Source organism: Misgurnus anguillicaudatus, chromosome 23 (genome assembly GCF_027580225.2).
Source record: "Misgurnus anguillicaudatus chromosome 23, ASM2758022v2, whole genome shotgun sequence".
In the NCBI taxonomy this organism is placed as follows: domain Eukaryota; kingdom Metazoa; phylum Chordata; class Actinopteri; order Cypriniformes; family Cobitidae; genus Misgurnus; species Misgurnus anguillicaudatus.
Window position 1 is genome coordinate 47692 of NC_073359.2, and position 15937 is coordinate 63628.

General features: G+C 36.9%; 1 protein-coding gene and 1 long non-coding RNA gene across 2 annotated transcripts; one reads left to right on the forward strand and one right to left on the reverse strand.

Moving 5' to 3' along the window:
- Positions 1 to 1305: 1305 nt before the first annotated feature.
- LOC129453742 (uncharacterized) lies at positions 1306 to 7559 on the forward strand. Its single transcript, XR_012365865.1, has 2 exons — positions 1306 to 2004; positions 5785 to 7559. It is a non-coding gene; the product is annotated as an uncharacterized lncRNA (long non-coding RNA).
- Positions 7560 to 9769: 2210 nt separating this feature from the next.
- On the reverse strand, positions 9770 to 15911 carry LOC141359419 (laminin subunit alpha-3-like). The gene is made up of 13 exons (XM_073861837.1): positions 15712 to 15911; positions 15438 to 15586; positions 15056 to 15218; positions 14837 to 14964; positions 14451 to 14607; positions 14235 to 14345; positions 14008 to 14150; positions 13801 to 13918; positions 13572 to 13712; positions 12866 to 12996; positions 10473 to 10604; positions 10260 to 10383; positions 9770 to 10072 (listed from the first exon to the last, which is right to left on the reverse strand). The coding sequence occupies exons 1-12, from the start codon at positions 15898 to 15900 to the stop codon at positions 10290 to 10292; spliced, it is 1656 nt and encodes a 551-aa protein (XP_073717938.1). The 5' UTR covers positions 15901 to 15911; the 3' UTR covers positions 9770 to 10072; positions 10260 to 10289.
- Positions 15912 to 15937: the final 26 nt, after the last annotated feature.

Genomic DNA, 15937 nt, shown 5'->3' on the forward strand with positions numbered 1-15937 from the left:
AGTGCAAAGGTTCAGAATTTTTATAGACCCTTTTTATTGGGACTTCAGGCCCTCGTATCTCATCTTAGCCCCCCAACTTATATATTTCAAAAGTAAAACAATTTATTTGAGAATAGTAATGAAAATAAAACAAAAGGGATGATCATGTTTGATCATGTGGGCTGTAAAAGGGTCTTTTTGACGCTGGCTCTGGGGTATCTGTGTTTGATGGTCAAAAATGAGATTTTATTTGTTTTGGGTTGTTTAAACCAGCAGTTTTTGGTCTCATGAATCTTTAATTTGTTTCTTTTAGTCATATATTTAGTCTCTTTTGTTGCTATTTTTGGCGGAGGTAAAAAGTTAAATTCCAGTACTATATACGAAACAGATTTTCTATTTAGTCTTTTACTGGACTTTGTTCTTGTCAGTGCTATGAAACAGACTAATAAGTTTAAAACATCCTTAGAGTCAGAGAGACATTTGGGAAATGAAATCTGCATTTCCATAAAGTTGCAGCAGGACACATGAAGTGCTCTAAAACTACCTTGTATACGGTTGTGTTGACCTTGGAACTCAGAAAACACAGTGGACCAACACCAGCAGATGACATGCCATCCCAAACCACCACTGACTGTGGAAACTTTACACTGGACCCTACGCAAGGTGGATTGTGTGTCACTCTTCTCTTCCTCCAGACTCTGGGACCCTGATTTCCAAATAAAATGCTAAATTTATTTTCTGACGCTGTCTGTTGTTCAAGAGTGGCTTGTGCGACAGCTGAAACCCTGGTCTTGCATAAGTCTGTGCGTAGTGCTTCTTGAAGCACCGACTCCAGCTGCAGTCCATCTTTTTATGAATCTCCCCTTCACAAACCTCTCCAAGGTGCGGTTATCCCTATTGCTTGTGCACTTTTTTCTACCACATCTTTTCCTTCCCTTCGCCTCTCTATTAATGTGCTTGGACACAGTACTCTCTGAACAGCCAGCCTCTTTTACAATGACCTTTTGTGTCTTGCCCTCCTTGTGCAAGATGTCAATGGTCATCTTTTGGACAACTGTCAGGTCAGCAGTCATTTCCATGATTGTGTAGCTTACAGAACTAGACTTAGGTACCATTTAAAGGTCTTTGCAGGTGTTTTGTGTTACTTAGCTGATTAGAGTGTGGCACCAGTTTTTTTTTTTCAAAATTCTAATTTTCTGAGATACTGAATTTGGGATTTTTCTTAGTTGTCAGTTATAATCATCAAAATTAAAATAAATAAACATTTTAAATTAATAAGTTTAGTACAGTGAACTCATTGTCATGTTCAAGAAACCAATTTGAAATGATTCGAGCTTTGTGAAATGTTGCATTATCCTGCTGAAAGTAGCCATCAGAGGATGGGTACATGGTGGTCATAAAGGGATGGACATGGTCAGAAATAATTCTCAACGATGCCCAATTGGCACTGAGGGGCCTAAAGTGTGCCAAGAAAACATCCCCCACACCATTATACAACCTATATACACAATTGACCCCATATGTTTATTTATGATAAAAGCATGAACACTATAAACAATTGTGTGCAAGCAGTAAATTAAAGCCATAGTACAGAGAGTGGCCAGCAGATCTTGCAAGCTCTCCTCAAGGTTTTATCTTGCTAACAATAAAGTCTACTTTTGAAATCAAAACTAAGACTGAAGATTGTTGTTGTTTTGTATGAAGAGAAGAAAAAACACAACAATAGAAAAAGTTTGGTGTCCAGGCCTATCAGAGAGAAAGAATAAATGGAGAAGCATTTTGGGGGAGGAGGGAGAGGATAAAGGTCTTAGATTATAGTTGCAGTAGGCTATTTAAAAAGATACAGGATTATATAAAAGAAAGAATATAGAGTAGATAGATCCTGATCCAGACTCCTAATCAGTAGGTGGCGGTAATGAAGCCAAAAGTTGTTTGCCAACCGCCATTAAAACTCAAGAAGAAGATGAAGAGACGGACTGACAGCAGCGAGCAGAGCAGGAAATAAATCCACATACACGTGCATTGGTAATAATTATACTTTTACTCTTTATCATTATTTAAACAAGTGTTCATGTTTCAGTACACTTTCCCATGAGGTGTGCACGAGTATTTTAAATGACAATATATCGTTATATTTCTGTACTGTATGTGTGATCCTGACTGCTGACTGCTCAGATCATATCAGATATAAAGATCAAGACAAACATGAATGTATGTACTGTTGTTATAGAGAAGAAGAGGAAATTTATTCAGTCTTTAGTTTAAAACGAGGATTTGTACAACAAAGATTATCATCATCATCATCATCAGCTTTACTATTTACATTTCGCTCGTTTATACTCCAGATCACTTTGTTTACTGCACTCGTATTTTTAAAGCTTCTCACTGTCCTACTTCACTTGTTAGTTAAAGTCAGTTTGTTTACAAGGAAAAGTACACAAAAGTTACAATCATGTTAGTTTATGTACTAAGTAAAGTATAAATGAATGCAAAACGAAAACAAGATCATCTTAACAGCCGACTATCTCCTGTATGTTTCCAGGGCTTCAGACAAAATAATCAACGTAAGCAGCAACTGGCAAAAAATAGTTTTAAGTGCCACATTAGTATGAACTTAATTATTTCATTTTTAAATATATAAGTCTGCCTTCTTTTCCTAGGAAATCAACCATAGTGTTAATATATAGTGTATAAAAGTATTGCAAACATGTTTGTTTTAGTGTAGTAAATGTTGTTTTAACATTTGCATAACAATAGTTTTAATACAAATCCCATGATTAAGCTCTGTGGTGAAACTAGGGATGTCAGTTTATGCAATTCGATGCTCCTTTAAATTAACAATCAATCAATCGAACAATCAATAACTATAATAGTGCAATAAGCCTTTACTGCGGTGACATGAAAGTGTGTGTAAATGCCGTAAATGAAGATACCAGCTTCCTCATGCCAATTAAAATATTGTAGTACTACATAATTAAGTGGATAAAGTTAAAGGTTTAAATGATGAAGCGTGTGTTAACAAGGGTCTTTTATACAATTTAGTGATGTCATGGTGGAGATCAGGGATAAAGAGAAGCCCCCGGCGCTGAGGCTGCACCCATTTTTTAATCTCTCACCCAGTTTGCTAGATGATTTAAATTATATTTTCTGTGTGTGCATGTCTCATCATATGGCTGTGATTCATGTACATTTACAATTTCCACCTCCTTAGACCTTGAGTGTTGCAAAGGGCTCACGGTCAGGGCGGAAGAAGCCGCAGTGCAGGTATCCAAACCCCTCCCGGGCCCAAAGAAACGAGATAGTGAGGGCTGAAGCCATCTCAGACACCTCAGCTACCTCCATTTGCGGTCCCTACGATGTGAGATGCTGCGTTGCATCGGCAGACTCTGGCCCTGCCCCGCGAGGAGTGCTTATATTGCCCTCATAATTGAAAAAAGCTGCCCAGGAGCGCAGCGACTTTAGCGAGAGGGGACAACACATCATTTGAACTGCTCACCAGCCATTAAACTATTTTAAACTAGCTTTCTGACTGATACACAGATTGGCAGAGACCATTTTAACTAGGCCTGGGCGAAAAATCGATTTAATGAATTAATTCTAATTTTTTGTTGTGGGCGATTTAAAAAATAAGTAATTCGATTTTTTTGTAATGGCGCATTTTTGGCTGCCCGGGGCTTCCGTAGCATTATTATAGCAACATCAACAACATCATAGCACATGTAAAACACAGCTGGGACTTTGATTCCAAGAGGGTGTTTATTTATTTATTATTCATCTCATAAATTGGGGTTACATTTGTCTTGCTTTTGATTAAATAAAAGCAAAATTTGTAGTGATGCACCGATGCATCGGCCGCCGATATTTATCGGCCGATTTTTGATGAATTTGAAACCATCGGCATATCGGCAATAGCACGAGAAAGGCCGATACCGATTGTTTATTAATTAACCGCATAAAGTCAATGAATTGCATGATCAATTAAAATGATTTAATGTTTGGGTGTGCACTAGGGCTGTTCCGAATACCATTTTTTGAGCTTCAAAGCTCTAGTAGAAATCAAATCAAATATTCAAAGCTTCGGAAGGAGGGGCTGAACATATTTTTCTCTTTAATAAAGGCAGGAATCTGTGTGCGTATGTAGCGGCGTGCCTGTCACGGGTGCTGCGAGATCAGCATTAGTGAAACAGAACACGAGCAAAACTTTTAATAAGGTAACGTTAGCCTAACATTTTTCTAACAAACAAACACTCCCGTATAAGAAATTAGAAGCATAGTAATTACTGATAACGTAAAGGGTAACTTAGCCCATTTAAATAAAACAACGTAAATAAATGAACGAATGAATGAAGTTCAACAAACTGCAATTAAACGGTAGCATACTTTTAAAATCAAGTTTATTTACTAACACTTACACCATCCAATATGTTTTTCATCAGTAGAACAATAAAGAAGATATTTTGCAGAAACCCCAGTGCTCCGTCATGCAAGCCAACCGATCCGCCACTTTAAACATGTATATCTAACATGTATATCTAATATAAAAGTAATCCCGCATAACTCCGTGTGACATATTGATGTCTTGTGAAGCAAATCAATCAGTTTTTTCAAAAAACTGAACGTTATTTACAACACTATTAGTGTGAATGCCAAAGCAGGAAGCCCGCTTTGAGGCGATCTCTTTCTGATCTCTTCTACTGGTGGCGTTTGATGGTTGTTGGCTATGGATGTTGGTCTCTCTGCGCCACCTATAGAGCTGGAGCGTGAAGCGCACTTCCTGCTTGGCAAAAGCTCTGCATTAACGCTGTAAAATATATATATATTCGAATCTCAAAACTGAAAATCTAATGTCAACCAACGGAACGAATATTCAAACATTCTGGTCCAGCCCTAGTGTGCACTATACTTAAGCACAGACAGAAAACCTTTGTTAAGCTGGCTCAAATGTCTTGGACAATAAAAGAAACAGACTGCACTTTAGTGGGGCAAGAAGTCCAACTTTTTTGAAGTAGCAATATTTATACTCTGTTTAAAGCAATAGCACTGGCATTATTTATGTTTATTAAAGAAATCCATTATATGTAAAAAAAAAATGAGTTAATGTTGTTAATAAAAGAAATGCTGAATAGCAAAAACCACCTTTGAAGGTTGTCATGTTATCTTATTATATTTGTTTTAGCTTAATTTGTGCCTCTTATTATGTTGGTCAGTTGAATGTTAATTAGATTCAATCCATGTTCAGTAAAAATAATTTGATGCAGAAATAAACTAGCTAATAGACCAACTGTATAGTGTTGTATAGTGTTTAATATCGGTATCGGCATCGGTATCGGCCAGAAGTTGTCTGCTTAAATCGGTATCGGTATCGGCCCAAAAAAATCCTATCGGTGCATCCCTAAAAATTTGCTTTAAGTTGTCTGCCATTTGTACTTATTGCTTTTCTTAATAAGTGGGGGGGGGGGTCGGAAAAAATCGGAAGTCGAATTAAAAAAAATAAAATCGGAGATTTTATTTTTAGGCCAAATCGCCCAGCACTAATTTTAACAGACCATATCACAGCGCTTCGCAGAGTGACTGAAGCTGTAGGGTGCTGTGCGCCTCCCCCTTTATGCCTTCCTGGTTCTGTCGCGGTCGTAAGTCATCTATCGCCGCCTATAAGAGGGACTAGTTTCATTCAGATGTGTGAACGCTGCAAACTATTCTCCAAAGTGTCATTTCATGATGTACCGTTGAATTCTCTCAAAAGGGAACTGTAAAGTGTTATCCGTTTCTAAAACATCACTGGTTATTTAATGTTGTTTATTTTAGATGCGATGGAAGTAAAGGAGGAAACACGGGTACAGAATGAAGTGGAGGAGCCTCATGATGTCATCACTAAAGATAAATCTTCTGATTGTTTACAAACATCAACTAAAAAAAGAGAAACCAAAAGTTATGTTTCCCATCTATGTGGTGACGGTTGCACAATACCTGGACACCATAGTGATGACATCAACTTCACCAATAAAGGGAGACGTTACACATGCCAGCAGTGTGGAAAGAGTTTTACACGAAGAAAAACCCTTATAGCTCATGTTAGGATTCACACTGGAGAGAAACCTTTCATCTGCCCTCAATGTGAAAAGCGTTTTACGCAGAGAGATCATCTTAAGATCCACATAACACATCACACTGGAGAGAGACCTTTCAGTTGCTCTCAGTGTGAAAGGACTTTTAGACGTAAAGAGAGCCTCATGTCTCATGTAAGAACTCACACGGGAGAGAAACCTTACACCTGTCCTCAATGTGGAAAGAGTTTTAAAGAGAGAAGACAGCTTAAGAGTCACATAACACATCATACTGCATAGAAACCTTTCACTTGCCTTCAGTGTGGAAAGGGTTTTTTACGAAAATCACTTCTGGAAGAACACTTGAGAATTTATTTGGGATAAAAACTTTTCATTTGCCATTTGGAAAGAGTTTCACAAAAGCATCAATATCACTCTGAAGAAAGACCATTGATGGAAAGCTTTCCATTGATATATGCTTTGTCAGGATTGGACAATATTTTGCAGAGATACAACTATTTAAAAATAGATTAAAAAAAACTAAATATTGAGATCATATTTAAAGTTCAAAGTCCAAATGAAGTCCTGCATATTACTAATGAAAAGCTTTGTTTTAGCGCTCTCTACAGGCTTACTGCCTTAAATGACCTCATGGACTGAATTGGGAAAGTTGTAAGTTTTTACATAAAAACTTGAATGTGAAGTTTGTAAGCGAGTTTCAGGCCAATTTTGTTTATTTTTGTGAGCAGATAAAGTAAAATCACAAAGTCTTGATATTTTTATGGTAGAAAATTTACGAAATATTTTTATGAAATATGATCTTCACAAAATATATATAATCGATAATTTTGACCCATGCAATGTATTTTTGCCTATTTCTACAAATGAAGAGTTTCGATGCAAAACGAGATAAATCCATTTTTTAACATTTTTGTCAAAACATGTTTATTATCATGTTATTATTTTGTTTTATGGTGCTACTTAGCTGTATTTTTTAAAAACGAGATTTCTGAACCATTAAAAAAACGGTGGTTATCTCATTTTGCAACGAAACTCTTCAAATATACCCGTGTGACTTACAACTGGTTTTGTGGTTAAGGGTCACATACAGTTTGTGCCCTCATGTGGAAAACAATTGATGTCAACTGAAGCTCTGAAAGAATCCAGACTGGAGGAAAAAACATACATGTGTTCACACTGTGAAAAGAGATTCACTCAATTACAAAAACTGAAAGACACATGAGCGAGTTCATACTGGAGAGAAACTGTTTATAAAAGGCCTGTTGGAGAAAGCGTTCATAAACCTCAGATTCCTCTTTCCTAATTTTCTTATCTTCATGCAGTCCCAGATGTACGTGACTTCCTTTCTTGATCTGAACACAAGCAAAGACTTTTATAACAATGTACGCCGTCATTATATGGGACATTAAAGCTTCATACACAAAAGCATTCATTTTAAAACCAAATCAAACCTCAATAAAGTTCATATCTGCTGAAGAGAAACAATAAACTCAAGAAAACATTTTAGATTTTAAATCTGTGTAGCAAAATTTCACTTTTGTTTTCTGTAAGCTTGAAGTGTAAATTATTTCACACACACTCTTATCATTTTGTTTTAGAAGAAGAGATTTATATAGGAGTGGTTTAAATTAATTGCAGAAACGATTGTATGAGCTTTGTCATGTTGTTATTATGGTGGGTAAATAATGAGTGATCTTTTTTATGTTGGGTAAACTAATCCACATATTAATACTTATGTTAGGGATGAGCAATTTTGGTCCTGCAGAGTTTAGCTCCAATTTGTCTCAGCACACCTGCCTAAAAGTTTCTAGTATGTCTAGTAAAGACCTTAATTGGCTGCTTCATGTGTGTTTAATTATAGTTGGCGGTAAACTCTACCGGCCCTCCAGGACCGAAGTTGCCCATCCCTGACTTAGGTGAACTGTTTCAGTTGTAGGGGTTTATTTTAAATGTATTTGGATTTTACAGCGATACTGTCGTTTTTTAACTAGCTTGTATAGAAATTATAAATCTAACCATGATAATGAGTCCTATGGATTATTTGTGTATTTATCATGGTCGTGGTACAAAGAAGAATCAAGGGTTTCATCCATGAATACTTTAGTAAATCTGTAAATGATCTCACAAGCACATACGTCATAAATTAAGGATCTGATAAAAGGAAATCAATATTTGTTCATTAGTGAAACATTACTACATTAAGTTTACCATCTTTTCTTATGTCAACGCACATTTGTGAGTTAATACATTTTAGTTATTTTTGTGGACAGTTACTGTCTAATACGCATACACAATAAAACAAAGAAAGATATCCTTTCTTTGGCATAGTTAGGTACAGTTCATGCATACGCACAAACACAATATGAGCACAAACAGATATTTAACCCTAACTATACGAGCATACCACCATCTGATGTACATTCAAACATTAACACATACATATTAGGAATATTTTGAGGTGCAGTTTATGCATACACACCGCATGGTGAAGACAGCTACAACTCAGATCCAAGTCAAAATAAAGGCGGGGTGCATGTTATCTGAAAGCCAATGTTGATATTTTAAATCATCTAAACAAACACGCCCCTACCCCAATACAATCTGGACCTTTTTTTGATAGACACCCCCCCAACACACACAAAAACGCAACCCAGGCAATGATGTCAGTTAGTAGACACGTACCTTACTGCTGATTGGCTATAAGTGTGTTTTGGTACTCGGCCCGACTCCCTTTTCCAAAGTGTTTTTCAAAAATCATGCACCCCGCCTTTAAATCAGCATCCTAAGTGAACAGTAAAGCTTTGTATTTCTGAACTGTGTTCTCTAATATGGACATAGCGTTTCACATTTTCTTGACTTTTTTCGTCTTTGACAAATCCCAGTGGAGAGCGTTCTTATAACCCTAACAAGTGCAATTATGTTATTCCCAACCGCTAGTTTGTCTATCACTTGTGTATTTAACTGAGTTTTATCAAGGGCATATTCACACTATAGTTTTAAAAGCGGTTCTGCTTAATGCAGCAGGTCCACTCGCTCCCTCGACACCACACCATAAATTATGTCATTACGTGCACATCATTACTAAACTTTACTCATTAGCAGCACTTCTTACTGATTACTAATAAAATATTATTAGTAAAGTAAACCCTAACTATGTTATATTTGATCATCTTCAGTGTAGTTACTGTTTATCGGCAGTAATGTTTTATTATTTTCTTTCACAGCTTGAGGTCTCAACTGGAGATGATTTTAAACAGGAGCTCACATCTATTCTGGACTCTTATTGACAGTTTTCCTTTCATTATATAGTTTAAGTCATCAGTATAAATAATGTAATTTATATGTTTTCTAATGTTGGAAGAAGTACATTTTTGTCTCCACACTTTACACAAAACCCTTCAGATGAAAGACTTTCTAAGATCATGAGAAACATTTCAATCAAGTGAGTTTAAACTGTTTAGAGGTAGCGTTTAAAAACTATTAATACAATAATTATAACTCTCTCAGCCAGGACTTGCTTTAAAGGTGCAGTGTGTAGATTTTAGCAGCATCTAGCAGTGAGATTGTGAATTGCAACCAACAACTCGGTCCACCGTTCACCGAAACGCGTAGGGAAGCTACAGTAAACGCCACAGGACAAACAGTAGTGACAAAATGCGCTCTGTAGAGCAGTTTATCTATTTAGGGTTACTGTAGAAACATGGCAGCACAAAATGGCGACTTCCATATAGGGGGACCCCGGGGTGTATGGAGATAAAAACTAATAATTTTAAGTATAAACACATAACAGTTCATTATGTTAGGTCTTTAGACACCACTGATAATATAGTTATGTATATAATATTGCATTTCTGTTATTAGATCCTTCTAAAAGTTACACACTGCACCTTTAAAAACAAATGTCTTTAATAACAAGACCTTAAAATGACAAGAAGCCGCCATATTGCAGATGTGTTATATATTTATTGATGAATGTGTAATACAGTAGAGTCATACACTGGTAAAACACTTGAAGGTTTCTTTCATCTCTGAAATCAAAGAAGAAAACACACATAAGAAATACTGTGTACAATAAAATACAATATATGAATATAAAAATGAATCAAAGCAAAAAGTTAAATTCATCTGAAGAAACGTGTCATTATATGTGCTTTATCTTAACAATAACTAGTGTAAGGACATGTCTGTAATGTTGTGTTAATGTGCTGTACAGACCTTTAGAAAGAAAACCACGACTGTGTGAAGTTAAATGTTGAGTTTAGCACTGCATGTGTCCATCATCACGTCTCCTGTAGCAGTGTATGAACTCAAATCTTCTGGTTTATATAAAGCCTCCGGTCTGCACAGATGACACAAGCAGTAATGTCATAAACCCAACAGGAATGGGAATTTTGCATAAATATGAGGAAACATGAGAAAGATACTGACCTCCTAAGATAAAGGTTGGAGATGCATCCCTTGAAAGTGTCTTTGCCCAAAGTTATACTAGAAGAATAAACTTCAGATGAAGAACCTGCCAGTCTCTCTCCAACATCATCTTCATCAACTCGAAGTTCAACACTATAAAAAGAGGAATTATTGAGGCTTGTTCACTGCTGTATTAAATACAATCACAAGATCTCTATTGTACATGATGTATTTATACATATTCAAAGATTTCATTGTATGTAAAGAATTATATCCATGTTAACCTTAAAGGGATACTCCACCGATTTAGCATTCAGCTTTGTATCTGTAGAAACCCGGCAGTATTACTGAATGACCATGTTTCCCTCCCTCATTTTCCCCTGAGAGGAGAGATATCTGCATTTTGGTTCTGCAAAAAAGTCCTCCGATGATGTAATATGACGATTTTTGCATCATCGGAGGACTTTTTTTCAGAACCAAAATGCAGATATCTCTCCTCTCAGGGGGAAATGATGGAGGGAAACATGGTCATTCAGTAATACTGCCGGGTTTCTACAGATACAAAGCTGAATGCTAAATCGGTGAAGTATCCCTTTAATGTACAGTGGGGCAAAAAAGTATTTAGTCAACCACCAATTGTGCAAGTTCTCCCACTTAAAAAGATGAGAGAGGCCTGTAATTTTCATCATAGGTACACTTCAACTATGAGAGACAAAATGAGGAAAAAAATCCAGAAAATCACATTGTCTGATTTTTTAAGAATTTATTTGCAATTTATGGAGGAAAATAAGTATTTGGTCAATAACAAAAAAGCAAGATTTCTTTCTCTCACAGACCTGTAACTTCTTCTTTAAGAGGATCCTCTGTCCTCCACTTGTTACCTGTATTAATGGCACCTGTTTGAACTTGTTAGCAGTATAAAAGACACCTGTCCACAACCTAAAACAGTCAGAATGCAAACTCAACTATGGCCAAGACCAAAGAGCTGTCAAAGGACACCAGAAACAAAATTGTAGACCTGCACCAGGCTGGGAAGACTGAATCTGCAATAGGTAAGCAGCTTGGTGTGAAGAAATCAACTGTGAGAGCAATTATTAGAAAATGTAAGACATACAAGAACACTGATAATGTCCCTCGATCTGGGGCTCCACGCAAGATCTCATCCCGTAGGGTAAAAATTATCACCAGAATGGTGAGCAAAAATCCCAGAACCACACGGGGGAACCTAGTGAATGACCTGCAGAGAGCTGGGACCAAAGTAACAAAGGCTACCATCAGTAACACACTATGCAGCCAGGGACTCAATTCCTGCAGTGCCAGATGTGTCCACCTGCTTAAGCCAGTACATGTCCGAACCCGTCTGAAGTTTGCTAGAGAGCATTTGGATGATCCAGAAGAAGAGTGGGAGAATGTCATATGGTCAGATGAAACCAAAACATAACTTTTAGGTAGAAACTCAACTTCTTGTGTTTGGAGGAGAAAGATGCTGAGTTGCATCCAAAGAACACCATACCTACTGTGAAGCATGGGGGTGGAAACCTCATGATTTGGGGCTGTTTTTCTGCAAAGGGACCAGGACGACTGATCCGAGTTAAGGAAAGAATGAATGGGGCCATGTATCGTGAGATTTTGACTCAAAACCTCCTTTCGTCAGCAAGGGCATTGAAGATGAAACGTGGCTGGGTCTTTCAGTATGGCAGTGATCCCAAACATACCGCCCGGGCAAAGAAGGAGTGGTTTCGTAAGAATAATTTCAAGGTCCTGGAGTGGCCTAGCCAGTCTCCAGATCTCAACCCCATAGAAAATCTTTGGAGGGAGTTGAAAATCTGAGTTGCCCAGCAACAGCCCTAAAACATCACTGCTCTAGAGGAGATCTGCATGGAGGAATGGGCCAAACTACCAGCAACAATATGTAAAAACCTTGTGGAGACTTACAGAAAACGTTTGATCTGTCATTGCCAACAAAGGGTATATAACAAAGTATTGACATAAACTTTTGTTATTGACCAAATACTTATTTTTCACCACAATTTACAAACAAATTCTCAAAAAATCAGACAATGTGATTTTCTGGATTTTTTTTCTCATTTTGTCTCTCATAGTTGACGTGTACCTTTGACAAAAATTACAGGCCTCTCTCATCTTTTTAAGTGTGAGAACTTGAACAATTGGTAGCTGACTAAATACTTTTTTGCCCCACTGTATGACTATCCAGGGATATGCTGTGTTATCATATATAACATTATGCATAAGGCTCAGACGAGTTTGATGTTTAATATATAAATAACATAATCATATCTCTCAATGATTAAAGTCACATCTACAGGACAAATCTTTTTCTTCTTATCATGATGGACAACATAACTTTATTAATAATGTCATATATCAATGTTTAATATAAAGTAAAATCTTACCGTTGACCCTGTCTGACCACCGTGAGGTAATGCCATTTACCATCCTGATAAGTTTTCGTAGATTTCCACATGCTGTCTTGTAATTTTAGCATCACGTATCCTTTCTCCATAGAAAGCTGAATGTGTTTATTCTGTCATCAGTGAGAATAAAGTGAATTACTCTACATTCAATAATATAGTTTATAAAACTGTTGTATATGAAAGCAATGCTATGACTGTGTATCAGCAGGCCTGGGGCCTCAAATGTGCAAAAATCCACGGCAAAGTCAATATTGAAAAAAAAATGTCTTTGCCGTGGAAAAGTGCCTAGCGCCACGTCAGGGTCTGAGCGAAGGTACGAACTTTTGCTTGTCCAAGTGCTGTGTAATATAAGCTATTCTTGCTGCTCGAAAACAAGCGCTGTTTTATATGTCTATGACATTAATTAGGCATCATTTAAAGCACAAGTTCAGGATAATTTGCAATTAATAGAGTTCACATCTAAATGAAAGGGGTACGCCTGTTTTCTGTGCAATCACACGTACGCATTTTTATAATGATCGTAAGATCAAATGTAGGGCGGTTTCTATGCCCCTGAAGTCTTGAGTCTGTTAAGATGATATGAAAGTCTATAAATCATGAGAGATAAACTGTCAAGCAATGATGGATAAATAAATATTAAACAATATGACAGACAGACAGATGTGTGTGTGAGAGAGAAACTTACAGCTTTGGTGTTTTGCATTAAGATGCCGTCTGGTTTAATACTCTTGAAGCCGAGTGAGAGGTTAATGTCATCCTGTAAGCTGAAGTCCCCATAAACTTTCTCTAATGCACTGCCTGGAGTGAATTCAGCTTTTCTGACCACCTGGAAAAGAGCAAAATAACATCAGATCCATCTTTCCAGCATTCAGTCCTGAAGAAACATGGTGTCGATCATAATAATAAATGTTTACCAGTAAGTCTTGGGAGCAGCCTTTGCCGATTCCCACCTCTTCTTTAACAAATTGACTTATACCACCAGCCATGCCGCCTTTCACACAACCTTTCAGAGCAGGAACAGTAATGTTGTATCTACAGAGAAATCATCTCATTATTAGTCAATCTTTATAATCACATTTACGTATTTTACAGAAGAGACAACATTAACATAATGTACGAACCTCTCACGTAAAATGTTGGGTATACCACCCAGAAAGTAGTGTAGAAACCTTGTTGGACTGTAGCCTGATGTTTTCACCTCAGTTTGACCAACTCTTACTGTAATGTCTTTCATTAGATTGATAATAACTCTGACTTCTATTTCCTGAAACAAAAAAGAAAAGACATAATAAATGAGATTTCACAGCCGCGACTGTACACGACTATAAAGACAAAAGACGTTACTTACTGGAGAAAGTTTTACTTTCTCCAAACTTCTGAAAGGACTCAAAACTTGGCCTTTCTCCTGGCCTTGAACGACAATATAACCTCGCTCAAGAGAGACACTGTAGAAAAACTCCTATGAATAAAAATACAAACAAATCTTTTAGCAGAGGAATTTCATATGACTTCCAGCAATATAAGACATTTGTTTTATAGATTTGTGAACGAAAACAATTCTTACATCATTCTCATCTCTTATAAAAATCAGAAGTGCATCCTCAGATCGGGAATCTATTTTCTGAATGATCTGTAAGGGTTTGGGGAACTTTTCAAGCATGATTTTGACGTAACCGGAGCCTTCAAAGTAGGTTGACTCTGAACCAGTGACTGGGATGTGTCTGAGAAAACAGAAAGAGATTTGAAATATATACACGCTGTCACAATGTAGGGTCTACAATATTCTTGATATGTTTATCATATGTTTAGAGAGAGAGAGAGAGAGAGAGATTCACAGACAGCTAATTTACACACTGCATAACAGAGATCATATTGAAAATTGAAATAAAAGAGAAAATGACAGTAGTGAGAATGATCATCATCATCATCATCATCCTCTGATGCATTTACCTCTTGCAGGGAGTTTCTTTGTTAATATTAACTGCATTCTTAAAGTTGTAGAGACTGATAAATTTCTCATTGAAGGTGGAAAACTCAATGCAGCCCTTATATTTGCCGATGTTGAGTGAAGTTGGAGGCTGTAAAGAAAGATTTGAACATGACTACTAACATAATCTCCATTAAACAAGACTGATAAAGAGATTTCAACATCTGAATGAAGTTAAGAACCTTGAAGTCATCTGGATAACCTCCGACATAGAAGACCACATCATCAGGACTGAGATCCAGTAGATTACGGATCAGGTCACCTTGTTTAACTTCAATCTGTGGAGACTTTGGGTTGCTGGATGTGAACTGTTGTGTGTGAATGACTTCAGCGTCTTGATAAACTCTACATCACATATAATACAGCTGATTATTACACAGCACATCTGATCTGATTTAACACTAACACTATTATACAGTATAGATGAGAGACTCATTAACTGAAAGTAACAAAACTTCATGTCATGAGGTCTTTAAATATAGATATATGTGACACTTTGTCAAGTTTAACCTACGCTAAAGTGAATAAAGATTTTATTTAATATTTATAATGCATGATTCATACCTCTGAATGACAATTTTGTCAAAGAAAGCCGGTTCAGACGGAGACTCTGTGATGTTTGATGTCTCAATATCATATTCCTTTCCATTCAGCTTATATACGAAACGCAGGAGATTATTTCTAAGAGCCATGCCAATGTAGTCTCCAGATCCCTGAGGACAACACATTTATGACATGAAACAAGAGTAACACAACTGAATTATAAATGATTGTTAATGAGACTATATTACACAAATACAGTACACACGTGATAAAGAGTAGAGAAAATGAGTCTTACGTTTTTATGACCCAAGTAAAAGACAAACATATTGTCTTGATCTGTGGAGATCTGTCGACGGCGTCTACGTCCTCGGTTGGGTGTTTTCTCGGATCTTTGGAGAGCTAGAGTAAGAGCTGTGTACGCTCGCAGGTCATCTATGTCTTTAGGAGGACGCAGCTCCACGAATCCATTACCACTGAACTTCATAGGCACAACGATTCTGTAACACATTGACGAGAGTTTA

What these genes read in the sequence shown, in the direction of transcription:
- LOC141359419 (XM_073861837.1), bottom strand. Translation starts at nt 15,900, where the DNA reads ATGAAGTTCAGTGGTAATGGATTCGTGGAGCTGCGTCCTCCTAAAGAC. An exon ending in GACAAAATTGTCATTCAGAG is followed by an intron (nt 15,219 to 15,437) that starts GTATGAATCATG and finishes TATGTGATGTAG; the next exon opens with AGTTTATCAAGACGCTGAAG. An exon ending in AAAGAAACTCCCTGCAAGAG is followed by an intron (nt 14,608 to 14,836) that starts GTAAATGCATCA and finishes CTGTTTTCTCAG; the next exon opens with ACACATCCCAGTCACTGGTT.